This window comes from Coloeus monedula, assembly GCF_965178545.1.
Source record: "Coloeus monedula genome assembly, chromosome: 16".
Classification (NCBI taxonomy): Eukaryota; Metazoa; Chordata; class Aves; order Passeriformes; family Corvidae; genus Coloeus; species Coloeus monedula.
In genome coordinates, this window is record NC_138796.1 from 15,118,507 (window position 1) to 15,144,342 (window position 25,836).

The window sequence follows — 25,836 nt, forward strand, 5'->3', positions numbered from 1 at the left end:
TGGGTTCCTTAAGGCATTTGCCTTGGGAAACTTTTGATGGAAAAGGCACTGCTGGGAAAGGCCTTGTGTGTCTGCATGGCCTCTTTAATGAGCTGTGTCTCTTGCCCTTCTCCCAGAGCCAGGGTTTGGCTTTTCCAGACATGCTCCTCACTTCTGCTCCCCCAGGATTGCTTTATTTGGGATTTGAATGAATAAAATGCAAATACACCTGGAATAAACCCTCTACAGGTATGAAGAGAAAAGCCTCACCTCTGGTCCTTCCCCACCAGCTGGCATTGATCCTTCCATCTGTTAATCCAGAGTTTCCATCCTGATCCAGACAGTGGGGAATTATCCAACCGCAGGGCTGCACATGGAGCTCTGGAGACATCCTTTTAGGATGTCATCAGGAAAGGGTTGAAGAAAGGAAAGAGTGAAATGTTTGACCCCACACTGGTACACAGGAGCCGTCAAAACCTGGGAAAGCAGCGTGCAAAAGGATGTTTTAGAGGGATGCTTTCAATCGAGGCACAGCTGCCCGATTCCAGTGGGAATCCTCCATGTTCAGGGATGGTGTGGGGGCTGCTCTGGGTTTGAGGATGCCCAGAGGCTGATCCATGTCCCTGCTGGCAGGTGGTGTTCCTGGAGAAGCGGGTGACGGAGCTGGAGAAGGACACGGCTGCCAACGGGGAGCAGCACAGCCGCCTCCGGCAGGAGAACCTGCAGCTGGTGCACAGGTAGGAGCCTCACCTGGGGAGCCTTTCCCCCTCCACGTGGCCCAGCTCCCTTCCCAAATCCAAAGCACAGCCCTCAGCAGGAATATTGGCTCTGTCCCAGCTGAGAGCAGGACACAGTGACGTGTAGATTTTATATTTTATGTGTTTGAGTTCTCTGGAGCTCCACACTTGGCTTTTGGTGGTTTTTAGACATGGTTTTTAATTGCTGGAGTTGTGTCAGAGAGATTTAGGTTGGATATCAGGGAAAGGTTCTTCCCCAGAGGGTGCTGGGCACTGCCCAGGCTCCCCAGGGAATGGGCACGGCCCCGAGGCTGCCAGAGCTCCAGGAGCGTTTGGACAGCGCTGCCAGGGATGCCCAGGGTGGGGTTGTTGGGGTGTCTGTGCAGGGCTGGGAGTTGGAATCAATGATCCTTGTGGCTCCCTTCCCAATCAGGATGGGCTTTTTGGGGGGGGGTTTTGTTTGTTTGTTGGGTTTTTGGTGGGTTTTTTTGTTGTTGTTTGTTTGTTTTTGTTGTTGGTGGGTTTTTTTAATGTGCTTCCCTGCTCCATGTGTCCCTCCCAAAAGATCTCTGGAACTTTGGCTTCTACATATATATTTATATTTATATTTGTGATATTTTCCTGCCCCTTTTGCCCATTCCAAATGATCTCTGGAGCTCCAAGGCTTGCCTCCTGCTGGATCCCAGCCGTGTGTGCTAATGTGGCAGGCTCCTCTCTCGCAGCATATCCATACCCTGGGCAGATAAACCCGGCAGGGTTTATCTTTAGGGCTGTAATTCTGTTAACTAACAGCTGTGTCAGGGAACTGAGCCACTCAAACGAAGGTTTCCCTAAGCCCTGATAAACTGAGCAGCGAGGGAAATGTTTTCACTTCAGCGGTCAGCAGGCTCCGAGTGGAGCAAAGCCCTGGGTGAGCTCCGTGCTGGGGAGGGGTGGGAGCAGCTGGGAAAGGCCTTCACCTGGGCAAAGCCATTGCAGGAATTCCAGCTCCCAGCCCCATCCCTGGAAGTGTTCATGGCCAGGTTGGACAGGGCTTGGAGCAACCTGGGATAGTGGAGCCAGGCTGGGAGAGCTGGGGGTGCTCACCTGGACAAGAGAAGGCTCCAGGGACACCTCAGAGCCCCTTGCAGGGCCTAAAGGGGCTCCAGGAGAGCTGCAGAGGGACTGGGGACAAAGGATGGAGGGACAGGACACAGGGAATGGCTTCCCAGTGCCAGAGGGCAGGGCTGGATGGGAGATTGGGAAGGAATTGTTCCCTGGCAGGGTGGGCAGGCCCTGGCACAGGGTGCCCAGAGCAGCTGTGGCTGCCCCTGGATCCCTGGCAGTGTCCAAGGCCAGGCTGGACATTGGGGCTTGGAGCAGCCTGGGACAGTGGGAGGTGTCCCTGCCCATGGCAGGGGTGGGATGGGATGGGATGGGATGGGATGGGATGGTCTTTAAGGTCCTTCCCAGCCCAAACCATTGTGGGATTCTGTGATCTGCAGTTCTGCTGACACAGAGAGGGGTGACCTGCAGATCCCTTATTTTTTGTTGGGATCACTAGAGAGTGAAAAGAAGGATTGGGGCTGTTGCCTTTTCTCGGAGCAGTGAGACCACTTCATGCTGAAAACAGCTGAAGGAGGATTTCTCTGCCATGGCCACTGCAGGTGGAACCACAGCCCTGGGAATTATGTTTGGATTAGATGATCTTAAAGGTCTTTTCCAACCTCAGTGACTCTTGAGATTCCCATTAAGAGGTGTGTATGTGTGTGGCTGCACTTGGAAATAATTCTAATGCAGAGAAGACATTGAAAAACAATTAAAAATGAACTTTTTTCCCAGGCTGGAAGTTGAATAAAATGCTTGGGTTCCTTAAGGCATCTGACTTGGGAAACCTTTGATGGAAAAGTTGCTCCTTCTCCCCCTGGAATGCAGCGAAACTATTTGAGATGCAATTGGTGTATTTGCCCTGGAAGCTTGTTCTGTTTTATCATCTGCCTCTCCCAGCTCACCTGAGGGCTGGGAAAAAGACTGGGAAGAGAGTCTGGTCCCTCCCTTGGGATGGCAGCCTGCTGGCAGTGGGCCTAAGGCAAATTTAATCCCCTCTTCGTCCTCTCCGCAGAGCAAACGCGCTCGAGGAGCAGCTGAAGGAGCAGGAGCTGAGGGCAGATCAGACCCTGCTGGAGGAGATCAAGAAGCAGAGGGAGCTGCTCAGCAAAATGGAGAGGGAGAAGAGCATAGAGATCGAGAACCTGCAGGCCAGGTGGGGCTGGGGGGAGCTCTCCTGGAGCCAGCCTGGAATGTGTGCCCAGGCAGCCCTGGGGGCACAGGGGAGGCAGGCAGGGAGCGTGAGTTGGTTCAGGGCGTGACTAAAGTCACCACAAACCCTGTGTTTGGGCTGTTTCCACCTTTGGTCCATGCACATAATCTTGGATTCTTCATTTGAGTTGCTCTGATGCATTTGAGGTTTAGCTTCCATCCTTCATCCGTGTGCCTGCCCTGCAGCGTGGGAATGAAGAGGGGATTTATTGATGCTTCTTGCCATAAATGACCCCTTGGAGTGCTTCTAATGCCCAGATGTTTTCCAGCTTGATGGAAACAGGCAAATACCTGGGAAAGAAGGACCTTCCCAAAGGGCAGAGTGTCCCAGCCAGGGTGCTTCAGGCTCCCTGTTGGATCCCAAAGGAAAAAGGGGCTGGGAGAGGTTTCAGTTATTTCACAGGGCTTTTCCAGCCTTCCCAGAATGTTTTGCTGTCCCTTGCAGTCCATGAAAGATGAAGACAGTGGGGTTTTAGCTGGGAATGCAAAGCCAAAGCCCTGTCTGACCCCCTGTTCTGATGTCTCTGCTGCTGAGGCTTTTCCAGGGACTGATAAAACCCTGGGAATAAGGAACAGCATTGGACCTGATGGAGAAGGGCATGGCAGGACCATGTGGATGCCCCTCTCTATCCCCTGGCAGCAGAGATAGTGGGAATCCCAGGCTTTGCCCTGAATAGATGAATTCCTGCTGGCTTCCATTTGGTTGAATATTCCTGGGGATGTTTTCTCTGCCATGTGGGATGCTGGGATGAGTCTCACACCCGTTCCCTTTGCAGGCTGCAGCAGCTGGATGACGAGAACAGCGAGCTGAGGTCCTGTGTCCCCTGTCTGAGAGCCAACATCGAGAGGCTTGAGGAGGTGAGGCCAGGGGGTGCCTGGTTTTGGGATGAAATTCTGGCTTCGGGATGAATTTCCATGACCATGAGATCCATTTAATGTGACAAACCAGTTGCTTCCACTTCCCAGGCACTGCAGACCCCACTTTGGACAGCACTATCCCACAGTTATCCTTGCAGTTCCCCGCTGTTCAGCCCGGAAGCTGGGAATAAAACCCTGATAAATCTCCCTGTGGCAGTGGCTGCTCGGGAGGGGACTCGTGCCCTCTTGTGGAAGCTCGTCCCCATCCCTGTCCCCATCCCTGGGGCCAGTCCAGGGCAGGGGAGGAGGAGAAGGAGCAGGGATGCTCCATCCCCGTGTCCTGAGATTTGCAAGTTGAGTTTTCAAAGATCCGTGTCACCTCCCAGCCCCTGTCCCTGTCACTCTGCTCAGGATCCCAGGCCGTGCAGGGCTGGAGGCTTCCCAAGGCTCCTTGGCACGGGCAAGAGCCTCATCTTTAGAGATGGTGTGGGTTACAGGTGGGACACCTGGAACGGGGGCTGCATTTTGTCTCTGCCAAGCTTGGGGCAGAGTTAAGGTTAAAACTGAAGTGAAATCAAACCTCCTCAGCCAGCTGAAGGGCCTGAGGTATTTTATCCATGTTTAGTGCCATGGGAGAGCACTGCAGATCCATCTCTCCTGATGTCTTCATCTGCCAGGACCTTGTGAGCACAGCTGAGGCTGGGGGCAGGAAAGCCCTGGTGGCTCTGAGGATAAATTCCCTGCCGTGGTGTGTTCAGCCATGAGAGGCTGGGTTTGATCCATGCAGAGCCCTTCTCCTCTTCCCCACAGTTAATGGGATGAAGGAGGAGCAGGAGGGGCAGTCACTGCCCCTGCCTGCCCAGGAGAAGCCTGGCTGGTGAGCTGCTCTCTCATCCAGTGCCCAAAAATCAGGATTTTGTTGTCAGTGTTGCCTTTCCTGCTGGTGTGGTGCCTTTGGTGCTGCTCCACGGAGCAGGACACCCCCGAGCCAGCAGCTGGAGCTCCCCACGGAGCTGCCCCTCAGCCCTGTGTGCCATGGGCCATCCATCACCAGCACTGGAGGGGGTCCTGTGGCATTTGGGGAGTTCTGAAAGCCAAAACCTTTCCCATGGGACTGGAAGCTGTGAGCCCGGGGAGGGGCTGAGCTGGTCACAGGCAGAAGGTGCTGCTCTAGGGCCTGTTGGCCTCTTCACCTGCATCCCAAATGTTCACCTGAGGCTTTGGGGATGAGAGGGGAACAGAGCTGGGCTGTGTGTTTGACATCCTGGCTTGAACTGGTCTGTTCCTTCTTGGATCAGCCCTCAATTCAAACCTTTCATATCTGAAACCACGAGGGAAGTAAAGATCTCAGATTCAGGACTTTGCTGAAATCCAGACACAAGGAGCCTTATGATTTAATGTCTCTTCTTGGCCCAGAGCCCCCGTGCCAGCCCCAGTCCCTCCCAGCCCATCCCACAGCAGCATCGTGCTTCCCAGAAAACGGCACAAGCGTGGATATCCACATGGATTTACTCTGGAGCCATCCCTCAGCGCTGCTTTGGTGTGTGGCTGCCAAAGCCTCGGGCCCTGGTGCCCTGAGCAGATGAAATCCCAGCAGGCAGAGCATTCCTGTGCCTCAGGAGAGGAGCATTCCCTGCAGAGCGAGCGGGAATGGCCCCGGCAGCGCCGAGCCAGGCCAGGCCCCCTCACTGGGGTTTCCCATGTCCTTACAGGAGAAGCAGAAGCTGCTGGATGAGATCGAGGACCTCACTGTGCAGCTCACTGAGGAGCAGGAGAAAAAGAGGAAGATGGGGGACAAGCTGAGTCAGGAGAGGCACCAGTTCCAGAAGGAGAAGGAGTCGACGCAGGAGGTGAGCGGAGTCTGGGCCTGCCACAGCCCTGTCCCCAAAATGTGGGAGCCTGGCCTTGGCAGCCTCTCCAGAAATGGGAGTGACCTCAGGAATGGGTGTGACTGGAGCAGTTGGTGCCTCCTGGGCAGAGGAAAGGGGTTCAGCAGCTGAGCTGCAGCACCTCAGTCACTTCTGCTGCTCTGAAATTCATCCAGCGATGTCCCTGCAAGGGCTCTGTGCCACCCTGGCCCCTGCCCTTCCTGCCTGGAAGGAGCAGTGCCAGAGGCACCTGGAGCCAGCGGGCAGGAGGACAGGGGGTGAGAGCTGAGTGCGTGGGAGCAGGATCTCCCAGGCCTCCCATCACCTGTGCTTGCTGATTCCAGCTGGAGGCCCAAGCAGGGCTGGCTGGGGTGGCAGAAAGGAGCTCTGAGCCCAGAGGGGAATTTGGTGTCACTGTGGTGTCACTGAGGGCTCTGAGCGAGGTGGGGACCCAGGGAGCTGCCTGAGGAGGGACCCACATGGCTGAGGGGTCTGTGCTGCTGCAGACCCAAAGCCAGCATCTTTGGCCCTCCAGCAAGGTCCTTCCAGGGCTGTGCTCATGGATTTTAGAGCTCCTCATCTCCTGCTTGCCGGAGGTGTGAGGGACGAAGGGGAAACCAAGTGTCCCCAGAAAGGAATTTAATCATGGAATGGGTTGGGTTGGAAGGGACCTCAAAGCCCATCTCCTTCCACCCCCTGCCCTGGGCAGAGACACCTTCCACTGTCCCAGGTTGCTCCAAGCCCCGTCCAACCTGGCCTTGGACACGTCCAAGGGATCCAGGGGCAGCCACAGCTGCTCTGGGCAGCAATCCTGCTGCAGCAATCCTTGGAGCTGCTCCCACACCAGCCACATCCAGAGGGTGCTGCCGGATCTCCGGGGTCTGTGGCACTGAGTTGTCCCCTTGCCTTGCTCTGCAGCTCATCGAGGACCTCAGGAAGCAGCTGGAGCACCTGCAGCTGTTCAAGCTGGAGGCGGAGCAGCGCCGGGGCCGGAGCAGCAGCATGGGGCTGCAGGAATACAACAGCAGGACAAGGGAGACGGAGCTGGAGCAGGAGATCAAGCAGCTCAAGCAGGTAGGGAGAGCTGGGCTGGCAGGGAAGCGATTCCCTGACACCAAGGGAGGACCAGCAAGGTGCAGGGGTTCTGTCCCAAGGGATGGAGTGGATCCAGGAGCCTTGTCCTGGGAGAGGAAGGCTGGTGCTTTCTCAGGGACAGCAGGAGCCTTTCTCTCTGCTGTGTTCCCTGGATCTCCCCAGGGTATCTCATGCTTCCAGAGGTTCTCCAGGCTCTGCTGAGATGGAGTCAGCAGCCCATGTGCTGTTCCCAGCACTGTGGGAGCTGTGTTAGGGTGAAAGCCCCTGCCTTTCCCCAGCTGGATCAGCTCTGAGAGCACCAGGGGCTCCAGCAGCCTGTGGTTTGTGTGTGTGAACAGGATAACAGGAACCTGAAGGAGCAGAACGATGAACTGAACGGGCAGATCATCAACCTGAGCATCCAGGGAGCCAAGAACCTGTTCTCAGCCTCCTTCTCTGAGTCCCTGGCAGCAGAGATCAGCTCTGTCTCCAGAGATGAGGTACGTGCCATGAGGAGCTGCTGGCTCAGGCTGCACCTTCCTGGGTGCCTCCACCTGGGATGGCCTGGGAGGGGCTGATGTGCCCTGTCTGTGGCCCAGCCCATTCCCAAAATTCCCCTGAAAGCTGGAAAGAGCAAAGAAATCCCCACACAATTATCTGTAGAGCTCGCAGGGCTTACCCTGCCTGCCAGCCCTTCTTCCTGGGAACAGGGCAGCTGCTCCCTGCCTGTCTGCTGATTCTGGCAGCTCTGCTTTGCCTGCCCTGGGACAGCCTTCCCCTTCCCAGGACACTGCAGCCACCACAGGCTGTGTCCATCTGGCCAGAGCTGTCTTAAAATGCCTGGGAGCCAGGACATTCCCCCTGGAGATCTCCACTTCCCTGAACACCAACCACGGGTGGCTGAGCCTGTGCACAAGAACTGGAATTAAATCTTTAACACCCCAGCAAGTGGGAAAATACACCTGCAAATTTTGGGGATCCAGTGGAGATGAGATGCTCTCTGCTCTCTCCATCAGGCTGAGAGGTTGAGGAAGGACAGGAGTGAGCACAACCAGTTTTCCCTGGCCACTTAAACAGGGTCAGGAATATCCCACTCCAGGGAGACACCCATGGAGGCACAGAGCCACGGGAAACCCTCGGCAGGGTCAGGCAGTGACCTCTCCCTCCCTTTCCTCCCTCTGCTGCAGCTCATGGAAGCAATCCAGAAGCAGGAGGAGATCAACTTCCGCCTGCAGGATTACATCGACAGGATCATCGTGGCCATCATGGAGACCAATCCCTCCATCCTGGAAGTCAAGTAAGGGCGGCCGGGAGCCGCCGGCTGCGCTCGTCGGGTGGATTTGGTGCTCTGAGAGGATGAAGAGGGACTCCAAACGTCTTTGCTCTTGATGAAGGCACAAGGAAGCCTCAGGTCGGGGGTGACTGAGCCACGGACCAGGGAAAAGGAAAACCAGCAGCCAGGCTTTGCTGTCTGACTCCGTTACGTTGAAGCCCTTCTGGCTGTGGAGGGTGAAAGGGAACGTGGAGAAGGAGCTCAGGCAGCGGACGCTGGGGGAAGTGCCTGTGACGCTGGGGACTGTCCCGACAGGCGAGGCCCATCCCAGGGCTGCTCCGAACCGCGGGAGGACGGGATGGAGATGGAAGCGGCGGCGCTGCCTTTGCCCTGCTGCCCTGCCCAGCCCGAGCGTCTGCTGTGCCAAAGTGTCCCTGACACACTCGCTGGGCAGAGCTGGGAACGAGGGGAGCGCGTCCCGGACTCGCACAGGGTTGGGGTTTGGTTTTGGTTTGGGATTTTGTTTTTTTTTTTTTTTTTAATTAACTTAATGCAAATGTCCTCATCCCGCTGGCTCAGCCCATCCTGGCCCCGTGCTCCTGCTGGGGCCGGCTGCGTGCGGAGCCCTCAGGGGCTGCAGGGGCAGCCCGGGGGCGTTGGGGACAGGGCGTGAGCGCAGTTGGTCACCTGCCTCCTTATTTATTTCTGCTGCACTGTCGGCACATCTCGGCATCCCGGCTCCACTCCCTCCTCCTCCCTCCTCCTCCTGCCGGGCTGAGGTGGCTCCGGGGGGAGCTGTCACCCGTGCGCAGCTGGGGACAGACACACGGGCTCTGTGTGGCACCGGGGCAAGGCTGCGGCTCCTCACCAGGTCCTGGCCGCCTCTCCTTGTCCCGGCGTGGGACCCGCAGCGCTGTGGGAGCTGCCGCGGAGAGACCCGAGCTCCCCACCTCAGCTGCCCCTGGCCCGGGGACAGCTCCCATTGCCAGCCGGAGCAGGGCTCTGCTGGAGATCGCTGCAGCCCTGGAGGGAGAGCCTGCTCCGGCCGCCGTGCCCGCGCTCCCTGCTCATCCCTGGCATCGGCCGGGCTGCGATCTCTGTGCCGAGGGGGAGAGGAGCCGGAGAGCACCTCGGCAGCTCCCTGGGAAACAAAAGCCATGTTTACATCAGACAGCGCTGGGCTCGCTGGCACAAGCGGCCGTAGCACAGCGTGACCCCGGGAGCGGCCGCTCAGCCCCTGCTCCCCTGGGCTCCCGGGAGGAGGCAGCCAGCGGAATCCCAGGGGTCGGCTTCAGCCAGCGCCTCCTCTTCCTGCTTGTCAGGTTTTCGGAATGCCGGAGCGGCCTGGGAGCAGAAGCCGCAGCGATCCCGGGGGGTGCCTGCTCCTCTCCAAACCCCTTCCAGCCCTCGGGATGACCCTGCCCGGGGAGACGTGGCCGCTGTCACCGCCTTATCCCGGGGGACCCGGCCGAGCCACGGCCACGTCAGCTCCGGGTGCTCATCCCCCAGAGCCCCTGCTCTGGGGCAGGGGGGCCAGGGTGAGCCCCAAACCCCGGGGCAGCTCCTGCATCCCAGCCCTCCCTGCCTCCCTCCCTGCCCCGAGGCCGCGGGAAGAAGCCACGTAATGTACATTTCCAGAGAAGCTTTGGGTGTAAATCAGTGTATACTTGGAGAGGGAAAATTTTTCTATCTTGTAGAGTAGGTATTTTTATAGAATGAAGGTTGATCCATTTTTTTAATACTTCAAAAGAAGAGAGAAATGTATCTGTGTATACACAAAAGCATATATATATATATATATGTATAAATATATAAATATTGGAGATCTGCCTTTCTCGACTTGGGATCCCGGATCCCCAGGTCTCAAACAATCGTTTGTTTTTTCCTGTCGCTCTCACAGAGGTACTGTAACTGTAAATAAGCACCGGGGAAAAAAAAAAAAAGTTTTAAGCAAACAAAAAGCACTGACTTGCACATTCACCATGCTTTAAAGTCCCTACAGAGAGAGAAGAACAGAAACAAAACAAAAACTGTACATCCCAAAAATGTTCCTCTTTCCTGACCGGTATGTGAAGGAAATCCCCCAAAAAGAGGCAAAAATGGTATTGTCTTAACTGATGTATCAATTCTTGTCGGATTAAAAGCTGTTACTATTCCTGCCCGGAGACTTTTTTTCCACAGAGGTGGATTGGAGCATCCCAAGGATCTGAGTGCTGGATCTCCAGTGGGGCTGGATCGAGTGGGAATGCTCCTGCACCAAGGAGTGCCCTGATTTGGGGAGGATGAGGATGAGGATGAGGATGAGGATGAGGATGAGGATGAGGATGAGGGAGGCTGGACCTGGTTGGAATGCCCTGATTTGGGGAGGATGAGGGAGGCTGGACCCTGCTGATTCCAGAGGAATCAAGGTCGGAGGGAGCCAAAATCTCCCCAGCCGGCCAAGCTGTGTGGGTGGGAATGTGGGAATTCCCCCTTCACCTTCCTGGAGGGTCCCGGTGGGGTGAGGGGCCGTCGGAGCAGATCCTGCTGCCCAAGGACTGGGCAGGCTGGGACAGGGACTCTGGGTCTGCTCCAGGCAGGAACACGGAGCTTTCCCTTCCCTCACACCGGGAGAGCCCCCTCAGAGCACTCGGCTGTTCTGAACTGCTCCAAAAATCCCTTAAACGCCCTCACCTCCCTGCTAAGCTGCTCCCCACCCCTCTAAGCCTCCTCCACCCCTCCCCACCCCTTTAAGCCGCCCCAAAGGGCCTGAACGTGCAAAATCCCCTCCCAGCTCCCGCTGTGCCTCCGGATGGCTCCAGACTGTTCCTCTGAACTGCTCCGAGCAGCCCTGGAGCTGCAGCAGAGCTGGGGAAAGGCTCTGACACACCCTGAGTGCTCTGAAACCTCCCAGATGGCTTCAAACTGCTCCACACTGCTCCAAAACAGCCCCAGAGCTGCCCCAAAACGTTCCTGACATGCTCTAAAATGTCCTTGAGCTGCCCCAAAACATCGCTGACATGGTCCAAAATGTCCCTGACTTGCTCTAAAATGTCCCTGAGCTGCTCTAAAATGTCCCTGCGCTGCGTAAAACATCCCAGACCTCCTCCAAAACATCTCTGAACTGCTCTAAAATGTTGCTGAACTCCTCTAAAACCATCCCTGAACTGTCCCTGAGCTGCTCTAAACCATCCCTGAGCTGCCCTGAACTGTCCCTGAGCTGCTCTAAACCATCCCTGAGCTGCCCTGAAAGTCCCTGAGCTGCTCTAAACCATCCCTGAGCTGCTCCAAATCACCTCTGAGCTGCCCTAAACTGCCCCAAATGTGCTCTAAACCATCCCTGAGCTGCCCTAAAACATCTCTGAGCACCTCCAAAGCATCCCTGAGCATCTGTAAATCACCTCTGTAGCACTCCCAACTGCCCTACACCCTCCAGGCAGCTCCAGAGTGCACCAAAGATTTCCCTAAAAGCCTCTAAAACATCCTTAAAAAAATTCCTCTGGAATCTCGACCTCCAGCGTCTCGAAGGTGTTCTAGAAATGGGGGAAGTAAATAGCTCTGGGGGTGTTCCTGTGGTGCTGGGTGGCTTCAAGGAGCTGTAAATCACCTTTGAGCAGCTCCAGGATGGTGCTCTGGCCGTTACTGAGCCACTTGAACTGCTCAAACAGCTCTCGTGCTCCTCCAACCAGCCCTGAAAGGCACCAAGATGCTCAAACTGCCTCGGAATAGCACTTGAAGCCCTCCAAACTCTTCTAAAACTCCTCGAAATAGCTCAAAACGGATCACAGAAAGGGTCTCGTGGCAGCTCTGAAGCTCTCCAAGCCTTCTCTGTGCAGCTGTGAAACTCCTCGAGTGCCCCAACAGCCTCCAAAAGGCCCTTGAAACCCCTCTGCACCTTCCTCATGTGCCTCTCAACAGGGTTAAAACTTTTTAGTACCGTCTCTAAACTCAAACAGTTTGAAACCACCCTAACCCCCCTCGGAATGACATCAGAGGGGCACAAGCAACCCTAAAACGGCTCCAAAGCTGCTCAAAAACTCATAAAAAATGATCAGAGCTGCTCCAAAGCACTCCAGCTCTTCTGCACCTCCTCTGAAAGGGGCTCTGAATGGCTTAAAACCTCTCCAGCCTTTTCAAAACTGCTCCAGAAAAGTCCTAAAGCTCTGAAGGTCTCTGCATCCTCTGGAACAGCTCCAGAGCTGGTCCCAGCACAGCTCCAGGTCTTCCACCCAGCTCAGAGGCTCAGCACCGTGACAAACCCCAAATCCTGGGGTCAGGTCTGGGCCACTCGTGACAAGACAGACACTGAGGGGCTGGAGCATGTCCAGAGAAGGGAACAGAGCTGGGGAAGCGCTGGAGCCCCAGGAGCGGCTGAGGGAGCTGGGAAAGGGGCTCAGCCTGGAGCAAAGGAGGCTCAGGGGGACCTTGTGGCTCTGCACAAGTCCCTGACAGGAGGGGGCAGCCGGGGGGGTCGGGCTCTGCTGCCAGGGAACAGGGACAGGAGGAGAGGGAACGGCCTCAGGCTGGGCCAGGGGAGGTTTAGGTTGGATATTGGGGAAATTCCTTCATGGGAAGGGTGGTCAGGCATTGGCACAGCTGCCCAGGGCAGTGCTGGGGTCACCATCCCTGCAGGGATTTAACAGTGGGTGTGGCACTTGGGGACAGGGGTCAGTGATGGCCTTGGCAGTGCTGGGGAATGGTTGGATTTGATGATCTCAGAGGCCTTTTCCAACCACAAGAACCCTGGGGTTCTATGAGCCAGAGGGCACTTCTGAATGCCCCCAAAGCCTGGCCATGACCAAGGCCACCACGATCACATCCCACGTGCCCTGGCCATGTCCTGTGTGGCCACAGCAGGGCTGGATCCAGCAGGACTCCGTGGCCGTGTTCCGGCTGCCCCATCCACGGCAGGAATGTGCTCCGAGCTCTGCTGCAGGAGGACCCTGTGTGGAGAAGGCATTTCCAGCTCCTTCCCCTTCCTCATCTGCTGCCGATCCCGGGATGGGGCTGGGATGGGGTTAACCCTTGGCAGCCGGGTTGGGAGGGAGGATGGCCCCAACCCTGGGCTAAGGGGGCAGCCCCAGTGCAGACCCTCACCCCGGGGTGCTGCCTGTGCCACCCTGTGGCACTTGCCGTGGGCAGGAGCACCTGGGATGCTCCCGGCGAGCGCGATCCCCAGGGAGGGTCCAGGAGCTCCGGCGTGGGACACAAACCCTGGCAGGGACACACCGGAGGGTGATGACACCCCAGCAAAGACCCCACACCCAGCCGAGAGACAGCGACAGCAGCTCTGCCTGTTCAGGCCATTGTCCTCCTCTTGCTCCAAGCTGGAAATTCCTGGGTGATGCAGAACTTGCGGAGGAGAGTGTGCTTGAAACTCCCCGCCACCAGAGCCTGGCAGGGCCCCCCAGCCTGCCTGGGACCCCCAGCCTGGCCAGGAACTCCCCCCTACTCTCTCTGGGACCCCCAGCCTGCCCGGGAAACCCCAGCCGGGGGCTGCAGCATCCCAGTGCCCCGGGATGGGGCGGGCGCGGCCGGGCCGGCGGAGCTGCGGGGGCCGGCCCGGGGGAAGCGGGGGGGTCTCGGGCCGGGGCGGGGGCGCAGGCAGGACCTCCCCCTCCCCTCCCTTTCCCCTCCCCTCCCCCGGCCGGTCCCCTCCTCCTTCCCCTCCCGCCGAGGGCAGCCGGCGCCGGCCCGTCCCGTCCCGGGGCTCGGTGGGCTCCGCTGCGCTTCCCCGGCGCTGCCCCCTCCCCATGCGGGGGTCCCGGGTGGGCGGCAGCCCCGGCCCCCCCCGCCCCGCCATGGCCCGGCTCTCTGTCAAGGAGCACCTGGACGGGATCCTCTCCGACTTCGAAGGTGCGGCCGGGGCCGGGGAGCCCCCCTCGGGGACCCCCCCACTCGGGGCTGGGTGTCGTGGGAGGAACGGGGGGTGTCCCCCGGGGGGGTAAATGCTGCTGGTTGGGCATCTTGGGGGACGGGGGTGCCCTCCAGGGGCTGAGCATCGTGGGGGGCTGCGCTCCCCCCGCCCGGAGGCTGATTTTGGGGGCGATGCTGCTGGCTGGGCTTTTTGGGGGGCGCTGGGCTGCCCCCCAAGCGGGGAGCATCGGGCACTGGGTTTCGGTCCGGGGCTTTTGCTGCTGCTGGGCTGGGGGCCTTGGGGCGGGCTGAGCACCGTGGGGGGCTGGGATTGAGGGGGGGATGCTGAGCTGGGCATCCTGGGGGGTCTGGGGGGCTCCCCGAGGTCTCAGCATCGTAGGAGCTGCGCTCCCCCCCGGCGGCTGGGTACGGGGGGAGGGGGAGGTGTTAATGTCCCCGGGGGCTGCACATCGTGGGGGGGATGCGCATGGTGGGGACACGGGGTGACCCCTCAGGACCGGGCATCGTGGGGGGCTGCGCTGCCCCCCGGGGGCTGAGTATCGTGGAGGGGGGATTGCTGGGCTGAGCGTCTTTGGGGGGCTGAGCATGTGGGGAGAGGGGATTTCCCCCGGACTGGGCATGGTGGGGGGCTGCTCTCCCCCTCAGCCCGGGGGGGTGCGGGGGTGCTCTCGGGGGTGCGGGGATGGGGTGGGCAAGGGGGGCTACCGAGGCTGCGGGGAGCGGGGGAAGGTGTGGGACCCCCCCTTTCCCGTGCTCGCGGTGTTCCTGTGCGCGCTCCCGCGTGTGCGCGCTCCCACCGCGGACCGGGGGCTGCGGGGGGGCCGGGGCCGGGCCGGGGGCGGGCGGCGAAACCCGACCCCGGGGCTGCTGCTGCCCTCGCCGGGGAGGAATGTGTGCACCTACCCCGGGCACCTTAACCCCGCCGCTGCCGGCTGACACCCCTCAACCCCCGCCAAACCCCCACATCCTCCCGCCATCCCCCCAAACCCCCCGCTGAACCCCTAAACCTCCTGTCACCCCTGCTTTACCTCCCCCCACCCCCCAAGCACCTTGCCACCCCTCTAAACCTCCTGCCACCTCATTTCAACATCCCCCCTTCCCCTCCTGCCAATCCCCCTTCACCTCCAAACGTCCCCCTTCGCCCTCTGCCACCCTCCAGCCGCCTGCCACCCCCACTTTGCCCCGCATCCCCCCTCACCGCTCCCCCCTGCCCGTCACTCCGGACACCATCTGGGGTCTGGATGAGGCTGGGTCAGGGGCCAGAGGCATGTTTGGGGTAAAAGAAGGCATTTTGGGCGGTACCAAAGCAGAGACATGGATGTGGGGAGGGGGCCGGCGGCCCCGTGACCCCGTGGCCCCCGGCAACCCGGCCGGTGGGGCAGGGCTGGACCGGCCACAGAAATACCTGCCCTGGGGAGAGCTGTGATTGGCAGCGCCCACAGCCCGGCCTCTGACCCCTGCCCTGCCCCGGGCACGGGGGCACCTGGGGAGGGGACAGGGAGGGACCTTCACCACCCCGCTGCCCCCGGCTCAGCGGCTGAGGAAGAGGAGGGCGACGGCGGGCTGGTGCCAGCGGGTGGGGTGCGGGACCGGCTGGCACACATCCCGGCCCGAGGGGATGCAGGGGCGCAGCGTGGGCCGCTTCCCGGAGCCCCCCGGGGGGAAGCAGCCGCCCGGCGCTTGGCAGAGGGGGCGAGGAAGGCTCCGGGGAGAACCTGGGCCCCCCGCGCTCTCCCCGCGGCCGCGGAGCCGCTGCCGGCACCACGCGGGGCCCGTCGGGCAGAGCCGGCAGGAGCTCCTGGGGAGCCTCGTGCGGGGCTGGGAGGAAGGAGGGGGCGGCTGCACCGTGGGGGCTCCACGGGGGTCACCCCCATGGGGACACGGTCCCCACATCCTCTGCCAAGCGCCCGGAGGCGGTGCCAGCAGGAGCTTTGCGCCGGAGCCCGGTGCTGCGATACCCCTGGGGAGCCGAGGGGGTCCGGGGGGGCTCGTTGGCAGCCGAGGCTGTGCCGTGGGCTCGTGGCTGCCGTGAAGCCGCGTGGGAGGCTCAGCAGCAGCCACCAGAACGGGCTGTGACAGTCCCGCCTGCCGTCAGTGGGCTCCAGGGTTAACGCCCGGGAAAGGGCAGGAATCCTTCCCGGCGGCTGCCTGGATGGATGCAGGGGGAGAGGGTCAGGCGGGGATCCGGTTACTCGGCCGGATCCCTTTCAGGGGGAATAAAGCGGGCAGTGTGCTGAGAGGGGAGCCGGCGGCACCGGCCAGATAAACCGGGCAACAATGATAAAACCCGCGGGGACAGCGCCGCGGGGCTGGGGAGGAGCTGGCGCCGGGCTGGGGTCCTCGGTGAGAAGGGCTCGTAAGCAGGGGGCACCTCTGGGTGGTGGGGGCACGCACATGGGGCTGGGAAGGGGACGGGTGCCATCGGGTGCCGCTCTCATGGCGCTCTCATGCCACCGTGTCTCTCTCTGTCCCCAGCGCTCAAGAAGTCATTTGAGGCAGAAGATGGGGACGAGGCACCCGGCTCCCCCCTGTCCCCGCTGTCCTCAGGCACCGGCGAGAGCCACCAGCCACTGCAGCCCGGCCACCCGCCCCGCTTGGGCAGCGTCCCCGGCCCCAGCCCGGCTCCCAGCCCCGTGCTGCGGACCCGGCTGGCCACCGGCCTGGCCACCGGCCCAGCCAACGGCACCGCCGGCACCGGCATCGCCCGCGCCGCCTCCTTCCAGGGCCGCCAGGCCTTCGCCACGGGGCCGGGCAGTGACGGGGAGAGCCAGCGCAGCTCATCCTCCAGCCTGGAGAGCCCCGCGCCCCCCCAGCCACCGGGCAGCCCCCCGGCCGCCAGCCCCGGCTTGAAGAAGGTCCCGTCCCATGGCAGCGTCTTCCCGGTGGAGCTGGATCATCCCCTCCGCGGGGCCGCCGCCAGCCACGGCTCTCTGCCAGCGCTGGACCTGCACATCGCCGAGGAACCGGGCTTGGGGACGCCGTGGGGCACCCAGAGCTCTGCACCCCAGCCTCGCACTCACCAGCCTTCCTCCTCATCCTCCTCCTCCTCCTCCCTGCCCCCATCCGATGGCACAGAGACAGCCCCGGGGCTGCCCCCGCTCCCCGAGGGTCCGGGGGGGTGGGACACGGCCCCCCGCATGGTGCCCCGGCCGCAGCGGAGGGTCACCCTCAGTGCCAGCCCCATCCCGTCCCGCCGGCCCCCTCCTCAGCCCTGGGGACAGGGGGAGGCAGCCCCGGCCGCCGCCTCCGCGGGGAGGGCCGAGGGGCTGCCACCACTGCCAGCCCCCCAAGCCGCCACCTTCAGGCTGGTGTCGCAGCCGCAGACGGTGCAAGTGAGCTCCCAGCCCGCCTTCCTCGGGGGGCTGGTGCTGGTGCCGGCCCTGGGGATGCCGGGGCTGATGGGACCACGGGGACCCTGCGTGGTGGCAGCGGCTCCCGGCGAGGCCGCGGACGGCAGCGGCGCAGCGGTGACGGCAGAGCACGGTAGGACTCGCTCTTGTCCCCGTCCCCTCTCTCCATCGGGCCCCCCTTGGTGGGCGCAGCGCTGCCAAAACCCCGCATGAGCTGATGCCAGGGAGAGCGTGGAGTGACAGTGACGCTGGGGACAGAAGGAGCCCCGCCGGCTCGCTGCTCCTCCGTGCCGGGGCCCAGGGGCGCGTTGGCTGTGGGGGGGCCGAAGGCGCGGAGCCGAGCGCGGAGCTGGCAGCGCTCCTGGCCCGCCCGTCCCCGGGGTGCCTGGCGAGCTGCCCGCACCGCCCCGGCGCTAATTGTTTTTCGCGGCGCGGGCAGACAGGTCGGGACACATGTGCCCCATCGCGCCGGGCCCCGCGCGTGCCGCCTATCGCCGCGATCTTGTCCCGCGTCCAGCGCTTTCTTCCCCTCTCATCCCTCCTTGCTTGGCACGGGCATGGATCCTGTTCCTCCCTCCCCGTGGGGCGCGGGAGGTGGCGGGGGGCCAAGGTGCGCCGGGGCGTGCTCGGCGTGCGCCGAGTGCCGCGGGGAGCGATGCCCGGCTCCCCGGCACGGCCGTGCCCTCGGCTCCCACCGTGCCGGGGTGGGCACTGCCAAGCCCATGCCCGTCCCCAAGCACGGGGAGGGGGTACCCCGGTGTTCCCCTTCCCAGCGGCTGCTCCAGGAGGGCCGGAGGGCGCGGAGGTGGCCGGGAGACGGCTGCCACCGCCGGTGCTCCCTGGTTGGATGCTTGGGGCTCTTTGCCCGTCTCGCTGGGCTGTCGTGGAGCCGCCGTCGCCGGGCCCTAAGTACTGACGCGGCGAAGGCATCCATACATCTGCTTCAGGCCGCGGTGAATCATCCCCCAGCAATGCTCGTGTCCCTGCTGTCCAGCCAGCCCGGCTGCCCCGCTGCCCGCGGCTCCCCGGGCGAGGGATGAGGCTGGGGACGAGCCGGGGTCATGAGGACACGGGGGAACAGAGCCTGAGGCTGAGCCAGAGTGATGGGGACACTGGGGGACAGTGCTTAAGGCTGAGAGAGGTGATGGGGACACTGGGGGACAGTGCTCAGGGCTCAGACAGGTGATGTAGACAGGTATATGGTGTTCAGGGCTGAGTCAGGGGTGATGGGAACACAAAGGGACAGCAGTTGGGGCTGCGACAGGGTGACAGGGACATGAGGACATGGTACTTGGGGCCAAGCCGGGGTGATGGGGACATGAAGGGAAGGTGCTCAGGGCTGAGACAAGATGACAGGGACACGGTGCTCAGGACCAAGCTGCGGTGATGCAACTGTGCTCAGGGCTGAGCTGCGGTCAGGGGGACACAGTGCTTGGGGCCAAGCCAGGGTCACAGGGAGACAAGGGACAGTGCTCAGGGCTGTGACAGGGACACGGTGCTCAAGAGCAAGCCGGGGAGATGGGGAAATGGGGACACGGCGCTCGGGATGGAGCCTGGGGGATGAGGGGATGGTGCTCAGGACAGAGCCGTGTTGGTGGCCGGCAGCCAAGCGCAACGTGCCCAGGCTGGGGGGACACATGAGCCAGAGGGCAGCGGGTGGCACCGGCTTCCCTGCAGATGGCCCGGGCCTGGCAGGGGGCTGGCAAACACTGCTCGGGCACAGCGGTTTCTCTGCCAGGAAGAGGTGGGAACGTGCTGTTTCCTCTCCCGGGAGGCCACCCCGGCCCCCAGCCTCTGACACCCGTGGGTGGCCCCGGAGCGCCGAGGCACGGTGGGTCCCACACTCCATAGGAGGAAGCTCCAAGTGAGCCGCCGGCCGCCGCATTTCACTTCCACGCCGGATCGCCCACGCAGGGCCCGGGGCGAGGAGGAGGAGGAGGAGCGGAGGAGGAGCCGTGGGCAGCAGCCGCCCTCTGCCTTGCACCCCAGGAGCCATTTGGCCCCGGTGACCAGCTCTCGGCGGCAGCAGCCCCGGCTCCGGCCGGCTCGCCCAGGTAGGGATGGCGTGGTGGCAGCGGGCAGGGCGGTGTGCGGGCAGGGAGTGCTGCCACCGGGGCTGGGTGACTGTCCCCTGTCCCCAGCAGTGCAGCAGGCGCAGGGTTTTGGTCCATGGTTCACTTCTGCTTCTGCTCACCGACGGTCCCCAGCCACCCCCAGCCCCGTCCCGTGGCTCCCACCCGTGCCACGGCCAGATGGACGGGCTGGCTCCGAGTCCGGCTGCAGATGGGGATTGTCACCACTGTCCCCTTGGGTCGTGTTCGGCACTGGGAGAGGCACTGGTATTTCTGGGTCAGCCCAGCTGGGCGGGTAGAGCTGTGGTGTGGCCGGGGCGGTGGGTGCATCCCCAAAATCCTCCATCCCTTTGCCAGAGGGGTCAGCTCCCTTGTGCTCGATCCGGAGCCACGCTCTCCCCATCCCATGCCCGGTCGCTCGGTCCAGAGCAGTGGTGAGCAGCTGGACAGGGAGCTCCCATCCCAGCTCGTCCTCTCCCAGCACCCTCCACCCTTGAAGCTTTATTACAGGCTTCCCGGGGAACTGGCCAATTAACCCTGCATCAGTAATTAAATCCATGGAGGAGACCACGGACCCGGGATTACTTGTCCCTGTCTGGAAAATAAGAGCATCCGTGATGAGTCCTGGAACAGGTCTGGCTGCAGGAGCCATTTGCCCCGGAGCTCCGTGGGGATGCCAAAGAGTTTCCACGTGGCCACCCGGCTGCTGGCCATTGCCACCGGGGCTTTTTGGCAGTGGGAACAGGGACACGGGGGGCTCTGGACCCGTGGGGGAGGCAGCCGTGGGCGCAGCACCCGGTGTCACCCCGGCCATGCCCTCTGGCTGTGGGTGTCTCCTTGGTGCTGCCACTGGCACGGCGCAGGGCAGTGGCTGAGCCCCTGCTTGGGGGCTGCACCCTGGGGACCACCCCGGGGAGCTGGGGGGTGGCAAGGAGCAACCCCTGCCTGCTCCCTGCCTGCAGTGTCCAGCCACGCTGCAGTGTCCAGCCACCGTGCATGCAGTGTCCAGCCACCCTGGATGGCTCCAGCAGCTGCATCTCTTGGTTCTGGAGCTGTCCTGGCAACAGCCAAGGATGGCAGGGACTGGGAAGGGGGGCCAGGGTGGGCGTACAGGGGGCCGATGTCCCCCGGGGAACAGGGTTGCAATAGCTTTTGGGGTCCCCTCCCTGATGGGGACCTCCCATCGCTCGTCCCTGCCAGCCTGTGGAACGCCCTGTGGGCACGGGCGGTGCTGGGTGGGTGGATCCCGGCCGGAGTGAGCATCCTGCCCTCCCCCAGCCCCCCCAGCCGGGTGTCACCGCTGTCACCAGGAAATCCGCGGCTGTTTCACCACTTCCGAGGAACATCCCGACCCACGGGGGCGCAGGGGGAGCTGGGACACGCGACACTGCTGTCCCCAGCCCTGCCACCACTCTGGCACCCAGTGGGCACAGGGTGCTGGGTGGCTCCCACGCCGGGATGCCGTTGCCATGGCAATGGGGGGGGGTGTTCATCTCCATCGCCTCCTGGTACCCCGGGCTGGCTCAGGCTGGCCCCTGCCCACATGCCCCTTGTCCCCCGGCTGCGTGGCGCACGGACATGATCTCAGCAGGTCCCTCACAGCCTGGGCCATCGCAAGCTGCCGCTCCAGCCTCGCCGGTGCCAAGCGCCGGCTGGCACATACGAGGGAGGCTGCGGCGTGGGGGGACGCAAGCGCCGTGGGGCACTGCGGCAGTGGGGCGAGTGGCAGGGCCACCACCCCTTGTCCCACCCCGCCGTGCCGGGGCTGGGCACAGGTGCTGCTGGGGGACGCAGGAGGGGGGGGAGCACAGTGAAGGGTGGTCCCCGGTGCCAGGAAGCCCGTGGTTGCCAGTGGGGGTTTTACCCACAGCCAAGCACTCCCACTCCCATTCAGTGCCACCGCAGCCACCCACGGGGGTGATGGGGGCCGAAGTGAGGGTGTCCCTGTGCCATGGGAGGGGTCCCCATCCGTGCTGGCCTGGCTGGGAGGCCGAGCAGCGCCATGTGCCGGGTGGGCACAGCCGGGTGGGCACAGCCTTCCCCACCCACCAATCAACCGGCAAACCGGGCGCGGGGGCTTGGCTGTGGTGGGGAGGGGGCTGCGGGGGGCGGGATATTGCCATGCTGGTCATGCGTGGGAGCGGCAGCCCCGGCGGAGCCGGGTTGGTGCCAGCCGGGAGCCGGCGGAGGGAAGGGGCCGGGCCGCGGCGCCGCCGGGGATGGGGGTGCGGATGGCGCCCAGGGCACCCCCCCGCCCGTAGCGGGTGCTGAGCGAGGGCACCGCGGCGCCGAGGTAGGAGCTGAACAATGGCCGTGCTGGGATGCAGCAGCAGGAGGAGGAGGAGGAGGAGGAAAGGGATTTGGGGCTGCCGCACAAAGGGGGGGCGGGCACGGGGCTCCGGTGGCCCCCGGGCTGGGGCACGCTCCGGACACGGTCCCCCGAGCAAACCCCTCGTGTCCCTTGGGGCTCGGGGTTGTGCCGGTGATTGCGCTGCACCCCCGACACCCCCGGTGCCCCTCGCTCGGCAGTGCCCAGTGCCCGGGTACAATGTGGGTACAGTGTGGGGTGGCACGTCCTGCCCTGGGGCCGGAGCCCCCCGCGTGTGCGGGGGCCGGAGCGGTGCTGCAGGAGGTGGCCTGGCGTGGGTGACCGCGTGGGCTGGGCAAAGGGCGCTGGCCGTGGCCGCGGTGCCCGACGATCGCACAGCAACCGGCGGCACCGTGGGATCCGCTGGCACGACCATCCCAAAGATGCCTCTGGCACCTCCCCGGACCCTTCGGCGTGGCGGGGGGGTGGCGTGCCCGTGTTGCCATGCCGAGCCTCACCGGCTCCCAGGAATGTGCCGGGGCTGCGTGCCCGCCGGCACGGCCGCTGCTGGGGCAACGCTGCCGGCGCAGGGGGGGGCACCGAGGGGTGGGCAACGAGGGGTGGGCACCGAGGGACGGGCACCGAGGGGTGGGCACCGAGGGGTCCAGGCTCACCGCCTTTGCCCACCCCGCGGTGCAGGGAGCAGCCTGGAGCCCGAGGAGCGCAGCATGGAGCCGCCGGCCGTGCCGGAGGAGGAGGAGGAGGAGGCGGTGCCCCTCTCCGTGGCGCCCGGCCCCGTGGGTTGCCAGCTCTTTGGATACGTGGGAATCGAAGCTGTGCTCGACCAGATGAAAATCAAAACCATGAAGACGGGCTTTGAGTTCAACATCATGGTTGTGGGTGAGCGCCGGGCGTGGGGGTTGCTCCTGGTTGGGGTGGGAATACTGGCTCTGATTCCGCCATGCCTGGGGAAATCATGCTTTTAAGGGATTTTAAGGAAATTTAAGTGATTTTAACTGATTTAAGTAGCAAACAATTGAAAAGGAGCAATATCCCGCACCCCGTAACATGGTGATGCTGATGGGTGAGGTCATCCCAACCTCTGGGAGGCTCCCAAATGGATATTGAGGGGCTATCACCTTGGGAAATAAATTTGGGAAATAAACAGGACTAGCCCAATCTCTGGGATGCTCCCAGATGTGTACCAGGAGTTATGGCCTTGGGGAACAAATTTATTCCTGGGATAAAATGGATTATCCCAACCTCTGAGATGCTCCCAAGTGGATACCAAGGGATTGTTGCCTGGGGGAAGACATTTATTTGGGGATAAACCAGAGTTACCCCAAACTCTGGGTTGCTCCCAAGTGGATATCAAGATGTTGCTGCCCTGGGGGACAAACCAGAGCTGCCGGTGTTCCCTCAGGGCAGAGTGGGCTGGGGAAGTCCACGATGGTGAACACCCTCTTCAAGTCCAAGGTGAGCCGCAAATCCTCACAGCCCGGCCAGGAGGAACGTATTCCCAAAACAGTGCAGCTCCAGTCCATCACCCATGGTAAGGTCACCACTATGGGGTCGTGTCCCACCAGCCCCTGGGAGAAGCAGGGGGCTGGGATGGGGGTCTGAAGCCACGTTCACAGCCTCAAAACATCCCCCATGACTGGTCCCTGCTTCTCCCCAATGCTTCATCTCCCCGACCGACCTCTCTGCCCCACAGTCATTGAAGAGAAGGGGGTGAAGATGAAGCTGACGGTGACTGACACACCAGGGTTCGGGGACCAGATCAACAATGAGAACTGGTAGGACACAAGGGGGTGCAGGAGCCCGGCTCAGTGGGTGGCAGTTTGGGGTAGGGGTTGAGCTCAGGTGCTGTCCCTCAACTCCTCATCCTCAGCTGGGACCCCATCATGAAATACATCAACGAGCAGTATGAGAGGTACCTGCGGGAGGAGATCCTCATCACCCGCAAGAGGAAGATCCCGGACACTCGGGTCCACGGATGCGTCTACTTTGTCCCCCCCACAGGTCACTGGTGAGTCCCCACTCACAGCACCACCCATAGGTGGTGGGCTCATTATGAAGTGGCTTTGCCACCCTGGCATGATGGTGGTGGTGGGGTCACCCCAGGGTGACAGTGATAGGGTGTCACCCTGGGGTGATAGTGGGGAAGGTCACCTCAGGGTGATAGTGCTGGGGTCACCTCAGAGTGGTGGGGTTACCCCACAGTGACAGAGGTGGGGACACCCTGGGGTGATGTCGGTCCTTGTCAGGCTGCGCCCGCTGGACCTGGAGTTCATGCGGCGGCTCAGCAAGATCGTCAACGTGGTGCCGGTGATCGCCAAAGCTGACACGCTCACCCTGGAGGAACGGGCAGAGTTCAAGCAGCGGGTGAGGACAGCTCCCAGGGGGGTTCCCGGGGTGCCCCATGTCCCCCCTGGCCCCGGCTCAAGCCCTGTATCCCACAGATCCAGGAGGACCTGAAGACCCACGCCATCAGCGTGTACCCGCAGGAGGACTTCGACCAGGACCCCGAAGACAGGGCACTGAACGACAGGATTCGTGTGAGTGCCGGGATGCTGGGATGGAGGGGGCCGGCCCCTGGGGAGCAGGGTGGGGGACAGGGACCCTGGGGACCCTGGGGGAGCATCACCTGGAGCGAGCAGAGCCTCTGTGCCGGCAGGAGAAGATCCCTTTCGCAGTGGTGGGGGCAGACCAGGAGCACCAGGTGAACGGCAAACGGGTGCTGGGCCGCAAGACCAAGTGGGGCATCATTGAAGGTGAGCAGAGCCCCTCACACCCCCGGCTCTCGGCAGGCACGGGGAGCAGCACCCACGGGTGTCCCTGCCTGGGTGGGTGCCGAGCCACAGCACATGGCACGGAGCTGTGCCGGTGCTCCGGTGGTACCCGGAGCGTGCCAGGATGCGCTGCCCGAGCATCCCAGCACCACTGAGCCCTCCTGCCCACCCTGCCCCTCTGCCTTGCTTTGCAGTGGAGAACCCGGCACACTGCGAGTTCCCCCTCCTGCGGGACCTGCTGATCCGGTGAGCAGGGGACAGGGTAGGGAGTGCTGGAACCCCACGGGGTGACAGCAGCGTGAGTGGGACAGTGACATGATGCCCTTCCTCCCCCTGCCACCCCGGGCAGGTCACACCTGCAGGACCTGAAGGACATCACCCACAACGTCCACTACGAGAGTTACCGCGTGCGGCGGCTGAACGAGAGCAACCGGCCGGGGCCGAGCCCCCTCAATGGGCTGCCCGCCAAGGGCGAGGCCAGCAGCCACCTCTGAGCCACCTTGAGCCCCCCAGAGCCACCACTGGACCCCGTGGCAGTGCCCACCCCTGCCCACCATGGCTGTGCCAGGAACCTACCTGGGGTGAGGAGCTCCCCCCAAGAGTGCCCAGCTGCCCTGACATGGGTCCCTCATCCCCAAGCTCTGCCATGGGCACAGACCCCTGGACCCTGTGTGACATTAAAGGTTAATCCAGAGCCTTCAACCTTCACCCTCCTGCTGGACTCCCCACTTTTGATGTGCCACCACCCTCCTGTGCTGCTCTGGCTGCTGGGCCCCCCCCCAGGAACCCTGGGGAAGTGGAGGTGCTGCCTGTGGGGTGTGACCAGGATGCAGATGTCCTTCCCATGGTCACCTCATCCACCATGCCCGGTGACGGCAGCTGGCACAGCTGGACTTTGAGCCGCTTATCAGGTGGTGGAGGTGCTGGGAGGGGAGCAGAGGTGCCAGAGGGGTGTGGAGATGTCGCTTGCAAGGGTGTGAAGGCGCTACACCCAGCTGTGGCACCCTCCTGTCAGGAGCACCCATCACTGGGTGCAGCTCCTAAACCCCTCAGGGGCACCCAGTGGGTGCTGCCCCGCTGGCTGCCAAGCCCTGGCACCTGCCAAGGTGTCAGGGTGGCCCCCCTGGTACTCCAGGGGTGCTTGAAAGGCTCCTTTGTGCCTCCTGCCATGGGCAGGGCTGCGGCTCGCTGCCAGGATGGTGGCACATGGTGGCTTCCTGCCCGCCCCGGCCCCACTGCAGCGCTTGGCGTCACCGCCCTTTGCCCAGCCCCGCGTTAATGATCCACCCGCTCCGTGCCCGCCAGCCCCAGCAGCCACCCGGCGTGGTGGCAGCGGCAGCAGAGCCGACGGTCCTCAGCACGGGCGGCTCG

At 62.6% G+C, this 25,836-nt stretch overlaps 2 protein-coding genes across 3 annotated transcripts in view; both read left to right on the forward strand.

The window, feature by feature from the left end:
- The window catches only part of RAB11FIP3 (RAB11 family interacting protein 3), a 75,184-nt gene extending 64,943 nt beyond the window's left edge, over positions 1-10,241 (forward strand). For both annotated transcript variants that reach the window (XM_082292208.1, XM_082292209.1), the window contains 7 exons: positions 613-716; positions 2,818-2,958; positions 3,791-3,872; positions 5,585-5,722; positions 6,659-6,814; positions 7,174-7,314; positions 8,002-10,241. In XM_082292208.1, the coding sequence (XP_082148334.1) occupies positions 613-716; positions 2,818-2,958; positions 3,791-3,872; positions 5,585-5,722; positions 6,659-6,814; positions 7,174-7,314; positions 8,002-8,115 (876 nt within the window). In that variant the 3' untranslated portion in view covers positions 8,116-10,241. The remainder of the gene's footprint in view (positions 1-612; positions 717-2,817; positions 2,959-3,790; positions 3,873-5,584; positions 5,723-6,658; positions 6,815-7,173; positions 7,315-8,001) is intronic.
- A 3,626-nt stretch (positions 10,242-13,867) lies between these two features.
- LOC309578868 (uncharacterized protein) lies at positions 13,868-24,959 on the forward strand (the record flags this gene model as incomplete). Its single annotated transcript, XM_082291801.1, has 11 exons — positions 13,868-13,922; positions 16,419-17,426; positions 22,373-22,573; positions 23,097-23,225; positions 23,388-23,469; positions 23,565-23,702; positions 23,941-24,058; positions 24,136-24,231; positions 24,351-24,447; positions 24,660-24,711; positions 24,815-24,959. The coding sequence occupies 11 exons, from the start codon at positions 13,868-13,870 to the stop codon at positions 24,957-24,959; spliced, it is 2,121 nt and encodes a 706-aa protein (XP_082147927.1).
- Between the last annotated feature and the right edge of the window lie 877 nt (positions 24,960-25,836).